General features: G+C 44.9%; 1 protein-coding gene across 1 annotated transcript; it reads left to right on the top strand.

Annotated features, from left to right (window-relative positions):
- Positions 1–1,093: 1,093 nt before the first annotated feature.
- LOC132000643 (pepsin B-like) lies at positions 1,094–8,261 on the top strand. The gene is made up of 9 exons (XM_059374277.1): positions 1,094–1,149; positions 1,596–1,752; positions 2,743–2,860; positions 3,358–3,476; positions 4,149–4,348; positions 5,625–5,747; positions 6,666–6,813; positions 7,666–7,764; positions 7,991–8,261. Exons 1-9 carry the CDS (start codon positions 1,094–1,096, stop codon positions 8,141–8,143), a joined length of 1,173 nt encoding a protein of 390 aa, XP_059230260.1. The 3' UTR covers positions 8,144–8,261.
- Positions 8,262–8,481: the final 220 nt, after the last annotated feature.

Genomic DNA, 8,481 nt, shown 5'->3' with positions numbered 1-8,481 from the left:
TCTTTCCTTTGCAACAGAAGCCTGAGTAGAAAATAATTTCCAGAGCTAAGTGGCATGATGAGGACTGTGCAGACCCAGTGCAGGTCCTTTGGATGGGTCTTGGCTTGTGAAGAGCCATGTTGAGAAGTGCTCTGGTGGCCACACTAGTCACAGTGTTCCATGACACCAACTGCACTTCTGGGTGCTATTGCTCAGGCTTTGCTTCTGCCTCCAGTGGCTTTTCCACTTTCCTTACTTTCTCATCTACCAACCAGGAAGATCCTAACTCAAGTTACCTCTTCTCTGAAGGCTTTTCCATGCCTCCAAAGGAGCTGTCGCTTCCTGCCTCTGCTTGCTTTATGAATACTGTTCTTATCATTCTCATTCATTCAACAGACATTTGGATGCTAGAGTGATCACATCATCTCATAATCAGATTCTTTGTCAGTCATTAGGCAGGATGCTGACCTTGCATAGGAGGAACATTTCTGAATTTTCTTTGTACTCCCAGAGCTTAGTGCAGAGGTAAGTGCAGAGTAGACAATCCATATATGTTGGCTAATTGTGAACTAAGAAATTGAAAATGAAGATCAGAGTGTCATGGACCATGAGAATCACATTAGAAGACTACAGAGGAGTCTGATGAGAGGAACAGGAAGGAAAAGGAGAAGAAGAAATGTAAATCTACTGCAAATCTCCAAAAGCACATGGACTTTGGAGTCAAAGAACAAATTGTTCCATTTTTCTGGCAGAAGGTGCCAGCACCCATTTTCCACTAGATGTGGGCACCAGGATCCTTTGTCTCCAGTGCATTTCCCATTTGCTATCACATCCTAATCTTTGGATTCCATCAGCAAAGTCACTAATCACTTCTTAAGTTGACTACAGAGTGGATATTAAAGGCCATAATTCTTGCCAGGAGGAAAAACAAACAGAATCCATAGATGTGTAGGGGCACAGGTTGGTACAAGGCTAAGAAGACCACGTGCCTACAGGTGAAAAGTGCAGGGAGATCAGAGTATAAAAGAGAGACCCAGTCTCACTCTGTGTGTCCTACACATTGGGGGTGCCGCTGTGTCTTGTTGTGTGTGTGGGGGCCACCACAATCAGCACCATGAAGATCCTGGTCTTGGTCTTGATTTGTCTACACCTCTCAGAGGGTGTGGAAAGGTATGTATGAGGATTCAGCTGCAGATCTTTTGGAAAGGCAATCATATTTTGTCTTGGTACCATTAACTGAAAACCCAGGGAACCATGACTTAAAATGGATGTATGGATGGATAGATGGATGGATGGATGGATGGATGGATAGATGAATGTGGTGTGTGTGTGTGTGTGTGTGTGTGTGTGTGTGTGTGTGTATGTAAGGGTGGATTGGTTTTGTGTTGGCCAAGAAAGAGGGAAACAGGATTCGTGTCCCAAGTTTATAGGAGGGACTTCAGATAAACAAAAATTTATTCTGTGAAAACAATATGTAAGTAGAAAAACCCAAATATATGTTGCAGTGGATTTTCAGAGTTCTAAGGAGATTTGAAAACTCCAGACCAGATCACTGAAGGAATTGCTTTAATGGAGAATGTGAAGGTCACACCTTTTGTTTGTCCTAATCTCTGCAGAATCATTCTGAAGAAAGGCAAGTCCATCCGCCAGGTGATGAAAGAGCGGGGTGTACTAGACACATTCCTGAAGAACCACCCAAAGGTCGACCCAGGTGCCAAGTATCTTTACAATAATGATGCTGTTGCTTATGAGCCCTTCACCAATTACCTGAATGTAAGTGAAGGGGGAGGTGGTGTCCATAACCCTTGGCCACGAACCATTCTTGGATACTTATTTAGACTTCTCATTAGCTCTGATTTTGGACTTTTTACTAAACCTAAGTCTCACCTTCTATGGAAAGTATCTGGGTAAGTTATGAGTTGGTACCCCTTAACACTGCAGTATTCCCTTTCCTTCCTTCATTCCTCGCATTATTGACTCACTCTCTAAAGCTCCATTTATATGATTATGAGATTCACAGTGACCATACTGAAGTCAATTGAGAGAGCCAAAGGACATCCTAGTGATGGGCTGCAGGGGAAAGAAGGAAACCACATGCAAAGCTGCCAGGCAAATCTCCAGTGGCTTCAGATGCCATATATCTTCCCATTTGGAAACATATACTGGTACTCAAAGCAAGTGCTTGAGTGTTCTCAAGGCTGCAGTGTCTGCTCAGGGCATCTAAACACACTGGTGTCCTATGGCCTGTGCTTAGTGAGATGTTACATGAGTGTCAGATCTAGAAGCCACCCTAAGTATCTCCTATTTCGACTTTCACTTTCTGTAGCTGGTGGAAGAAGAGGCAGGTATGTTACATAACTGGCCTGAATTCACTTAAAACTTAAACTGTGTCTCAGTGAAGTTCTCTTCTTGCTTTCCATGCTACCTCTCATTCTAGACTTCCTGGTATCTTAGCTCCTGTGTGACCAGAATGGTAAATCCATGGAGTTATCATGTGATACAAGGTAGAAAATGGTTTTGGAAGAAGAGATTGGCTTGCCAGACTAATTCTCATCCAGTCAAAGCCTTGAATTTGGGGATGAAAATGGGGGAATATTGAGAGAAATATGGCTCTAGATGGGAAAAAGAGCCCATTGGAGGAGAAGCTACTTATACCCCAAGAAAATGATTTTGCCAAAATGTGGTTTCTAGTGAGTCAGCTTCTTCCCCATTCTTAGGACAAAATTTGTCTGCTTAATGAGAATGAAAAACTTTTCTTTGCAGTCTTATTACTTTGGAGAGATCAGCATTGGGACACCACCACAAAATTTCCTGGTCCTCTTTGACACAGGCTCTTCCAACCTGTGGGTGCCCTCTACCTACTGCCAGAGCCAGGCCTGCTGTGAGTATACCACCATTATCACCCACCCGTGGAGAGGAGCAGAGAGCAGGGCAGAGTCAGGACTGGGCATAATCTCAGCACCCAAGTCCAGAGTTCTTGGTGCATACCCATGATCTCATCCTCCTTAAATTCAGACCATCTGGAAATCTTGACCTTGGTCTACATTTCACCGGTGCTACAGTTCTGGAGAGAGACAGCAGAAATAGACCGAGGCTTCCATTCTTTTCTACATTGTTCCCTTTCCTCAGCTTTCTCCTGTAGGCCCCAATTCCTGGCACTTTGACTTGATCCATCCCTCAGGAAAAGGAAGGAAGGGATGACATCTGTTTCCTAAGGGGACAGACTTTTCTGTGGCTACAGATTATCTTTAGCAAAAGGATCTGAGACTGAAGCCCAGTCCCAGCCTTGTCTGATGGTCTCAGGCCATCAAGGATAAGTGTCCTCCAAGTATTTTGGAAAATGTATTGACCTTAACATTCCATTCTATCCTTGCATAGCCAATCACAACACGTTCGATCCTAGCAGTTCCTCTACCTACAGAAACAATGGGCAAATTTATACACTGTGTTATGGAAGTGGCAGCCTGACTGTGCTCCTGGGATATGACACTGTGAATGTAAGTGCTATTCTCAGTTCTTCTGTGGGTCTGCTCTTTGGCTCCCCTTTTTCAGAGCATAAAGCTCTCAGAGAGACCCATGATTACTAAATAGGTACAAATTCCTGGAAACTGATGTTTGGAAAGGATGTTAAAGGCCATTTAATCAAAACATTTCTCCCAAGACCGGGATTGCTTCCCCAGCAGTCCTGACTGCAGGGAGCTCTTTACATTGTGCCTCCCCTGACTTTGCTCCCTGGTTTTAAGCTGCCCTCTGCAGCCACATGGATCACATCTGCTTCCTTCTCCACATGATTTTACTGTAGGTATTTGAAGACCTTCCTTTCACTATTTTCTTTTCTTTACATCAAGCACTCATAGTTCCTATGTCATTTGTGCACATGGATTGTTCAAAATAAAATCAGCCACTGTCTTTTCACTGTCCATGGAAGTGCAAACTCTAACTCCAGAACACAATGACCTCTGCTTCCCCAATACCCACACTCTTCTTTCCAAGCCATATATGGTTGGGTGATGTTGAATCCCTTCATCTTCCAGACCCCACCCATGGTTGAACTAAGCATGAAAGAGGCCAACTTCCCTAGAAAAGTGTACATTCTATTCCCTGGGCACCCAAGTCTGGGAAGATTTTGTCCACCCGAGTTGTTAATTTTTTCTTTCTGCTTGTCCCAGGTTCAGAACATCGTCATCAAGAACCAGCTATTTGGTCTGAGTGAGGTTGAACCCAGCAACCCTTTCTATTATGCAAACTTTGATGGTATCCTTGGAATGGCCTACCCCAACCTGGCAGTGGGGAGTAGCCCAACAGTCATGGAGAGCATGCTTCAGCAAGGCCAGCTCACCCAGCCCATCTTCAGCTTCTACTTCTCTCGGTGAGCACCCTTGCCCTGGGTAGGTCTCAGAAAATGAGGCAATGTAGGAGCTTTCAGCAAGTTAATATCAGACAAGGCCAAGATTTTAACACATCTTGACACAAGATGTTTATGCATTTCTGAAAATTCATAATTACATTTTTGTGGGAATTTTATTTTAATGCACTAGAGGAGTTTTTTTCCTGAAGAATTCGTTTATTTATTTGAGAGAGAGACAGAGAGACAGAGAGAGGGTATGAGCAGGGAGGAAGAACAGAGGGAGAGGGAGAAGCAGATCCCTACTGAGCAGGGAAGCCCAATGCAGGGCTGGACCTCATGACCTGAGATCATGACCTGAGCCAAAGATACACACCTAACCCACTGAGCCACCCAGGTGCCCCTGCACTAGAAGAATATTAATTTAGGTCACAGCGATAGGATGACCCTTTCCTTAAATGAACTACAGTCCCCTAAGATATAATTAGTAAATGTGGACATTGCTGTTTAGATTTGTGTATCTGTAGAGCTTTAGAACAAGCCACATGATTACTTACTAATATAGTAAAATCAAATTTATAATAAAGATAATTATAATAAATAATATTTGTAATAACATCTTTGAGAGAGAGTACCTGCAGTTATTACTTCACATGACATCTCAAAAATCTTTTCATTAGCCCAATTTTTTCATGGAGGAAATGTAGGCTTAAACAGGTGGTCAATACTGAGCAAGGTTTGATAGGCATGAAGCCATGACTCAATCACAAGTATTTTGGTCACAGATCCAGTACCTTTCCTACTCTACTGGCTTTGAACTTTCATGGATAAGTTTACTTACTGGGCCAGGGTAGGGAACAGAAGAGGCCCAAATCCCCTAACACTGTCTAGTTACCAACTTGAGCATGACAAAAGCATCCCCTTCCCTGAACACGGGAGATCTCATTCTGTCAGACCATTCTAGGTACCCCCTGAGGTGTTTCTTCTTGTTCTGACTTTGTCTCTAGGAGGGTTTCCCTGGGATGACTTTGTAGTCTCTTTTCAGAGGCATGGTTTTAATTCTGTCTCCTCTTTTATGGACATGGTCTGTGTTTCCAATTCTCTGCTCTTGAGTTTTCCTCTGAGAAGTCTCCTCTCCCTTGTGCCTTGAACCTAGTGGAGTCTAAAGAGCAGACTAGAAGACAAGACCCCTCGACCTGTGGTTCCTGTGGGTCCGAAGAGAGGGATGTTGAGAGGGGAGGAAGGAGATGCCTGATGATGTGTATTGTGGGAATTCATGCTTCTCTCCCTTTCTCCATAGCCAACCAACCTATGAGTATGGTGGAGAGCTCATCCTGGGAGGTTCAAACTCCCAATTTTATTCTGGTGAGATCGTCTGGGCTCCAGTCACTCGGGAAATGTACTGGCAGGTTGCCATTGATGAGTAAGTACAGGGGAAAATTCCTATGGATTGTGTATACCTCTAGGATGTTCCTCCAGTGTGGGAATATTTCCTGTTCTTGCATTAGTACACACTTCTGAAAGAATCAGCAAACCAAACCCTCAGGCTGATTGTTTCTGAAGCTCAGTAGACTCTGGCATCTAGCTCTTGAATGAGTTTTCTGACTTATCACTGAGCCTTATCATGTCAGCAGGTTGGTTATTCGTTGGCTTCTGTGAATCCAGGTCTTTGTTCCTGGAAGCTTCATTGTCCCAAATAGCTCAATCTTTAACAAATCCTTCATCAGTAAAAGTAACAGCTATCACTGATGTTTTCTATGTGCCAGATACTGTGCTAAATATTTTATATGTATTATTGTATGTATATTTCACTAAACACTGTAAAGTGCTCAGTAGTGTATTTCATTGTGCAGATAAAGAAATCAAGGCTCAGAGATTCAGTAACTATACCAAAGTCACACATTTCACAAATTTCTTTTTTTTTTTTTAAAGATTTTATTTATTTATTTGACAGAGAGAAATCACAAGTAGACAGAGAGGCAGGCAGAGAGAGAGAGAGGGAAGCAGGCTCCCTGCCGAGCAGAGAGCCCAATGCGGGACTCGATCCCAGGACCCTGAGATCATGACCTGAGCCGAAGGCAGCGGCTTAACCTACTGAGCCACCCAGGCGCCCCACACATTTCACAAATTTCTAAATTCTAGTCTAAGCATATCTTCTCCCAGAGCTCAGGGCCATGAACCAGTTACTTTTACACTCCAAGCCTTCAGGAAATCTCCATCACCACCAATTAAAGATATACTTCTTTGGCCTTTATTCAAGACCATATGACCACTTATCAGTTGACATTGCACATGATTGTGGCAGAGGAACTTGATTCTCTTCTACTGGTGTTTTCCTCAGGTTTCTCGTCGGTAACCAAGCCACTGGCTTGTGCTCCCAGGGCTGCCAGGCCATTGTGGACACAGGGACCTATGTGCTAGCTGTTCCCCAGCAGTTCATAGGCTCCTTCCTGAAGGAAACTGGAGCTCAGGAGGCTCAGAATGGTGATGTGAGTAACCAGAAGCCAAGGGTTTCTCTGTACATCCACACAGCCTCAGCACAAGAGGAGGTGTTTTGTGGGGGGAACTGAGCCCTGGTGGGTCAGATCAGGTGGGGACACAGCATGACCTTTCAGTCAAGGAGGGGTAAGGGAGGGGGGAAATACCAACCCCAACTATGAGTATGGGCTGAATGGTTGTCAGGAGGGGTGGCTGTTCCATTGCAAGCCCTAGGAACACATCTCACCTTGGTGTGGCCACTGTCATTTGACTGTACACAACAGAGTCAGGCATATTGTACTTCTCCAGTCCACTTGGGTTTCCTTCTTCCCTAGGAATACTCCATTGGCTTTTACTCTGAGCAGCCTCCTGTGCCCAAACCTGTTCCCTTAAATGTGCTTCTGTAGTTTGCTCCTCCTGCATGCAAGAGTCTAGCTAATCAGACAAAATCTTGGCCCTCGGGGTGTGTGTATGTGTGTGTGTGATTTGAGCACATGGATAGGTGCACACTACTGTGGATATGAATTGTGTGAGAGCATGTTTCACACTGAATGTGCCCAGGCTTCTTCTCTGTAAGTGGGACTTCCTGGCAATAGAAATCTGTGTTCTGAAATGAGCCTGACTCCTTATAGCCATATCAATACAACCAAAATCTCAGAGCTGATATGTGTCCAAGGAGGCCCAGGAAAGCAAAAGCTTCTGGGTAGTGTTGTACCTGGGAATCAGGCTTTGCCTTCCATGCTCTCAGTAGACCTCTGCTGGAAGGTCAGGAAAAGAGTCTCACAGGGAATGGGAGACTCGGGCCCTTTGTCTGGGCCCCCAGCCCCCTGGCACTCTACAGCTCTGCTTCCCCTCTCTCTCAGTTTGTGGTCGACTGCAACTCCATACAGAAATTCCCCACCATTACCTTCGTCATCAGCGGGTCTCCATTACCTCTGCCTCCCTCTGCCTATGTCCTCAACGTACGTATGCACCCCAGGCTCCAGGGAAATGGGATTGGATGGGTCCAAACAGCTGTTCCATGTCCCAGCTCACATCTGAGCACCTATGGGGATCCACCAGTGGCAGGGCTGAGGTGAACAAGAAGCCAGAGACGCCACAGGTGTTGTGGAATATAGGGTGGGACGTACCTGTGGGAAAAGGCTCCTCATGCACCTGATTATATCCTCATGTCCTTTGTCTCTGCAGAACAATGGCTACTGCACCCTTGGGATTGAGGCCACTTATCTGCCCTCCCCCACTGGGCAGCCCCTGTGGACTCTGGGAGATGTCTTCCTCAAGGAATATTACACTATCTACGACATGGGGAACAACAGGATGGGTTTTGCCCTCTCTAAGTAGAACAGCAAAAGGCAGCTGTCTCCTCCTTCCCAGCAAGACTCTGGGATTGCCCTGTTGGTTCTCTGGGCTGACAGCAGCATTTTAGACTAGTCTGATCCCTCTGTGTACTAGAATCTTACTTCCTGCAACTAATAAATCAAGAATCTCCAAATAGTCTTTGCTGTTTCTTCTAAATGTCTTCCTTGTGTTCTGCTTGAGTAGTTTATTCTAAGTTCATTAGCAACAATTCTTTGGGGGATCTGTGAATTGACCAATGGGCAAAAACACAGAGCTGCGGTCTCTGAGTGAAGACCCACAGCACAGACTTTAAGGACACAGTAGCACCTACATGAGGTATT

The sequence above is a fragment of the Mustela nigripes genome, chromosome 14 (assembly GCF_022355385.1).
Source record: "Mustela nigripes isolate SB6536 chromosome 14, MUSNIG.SB6536, whole genome shotgun sequence".
In the NCBI taxonomy this organism is placed as follows: Eukaryota; Metazoa; Chordata; class Mammalia; order Carnivora; family Mustelidae; genus Mustela; species Mustela nigripes.
The sequence above is the reverse complement of the archived record's forward strand: the minus strand, read 5'-3'. Positions and strand labels throughout refer to the sequence as shown.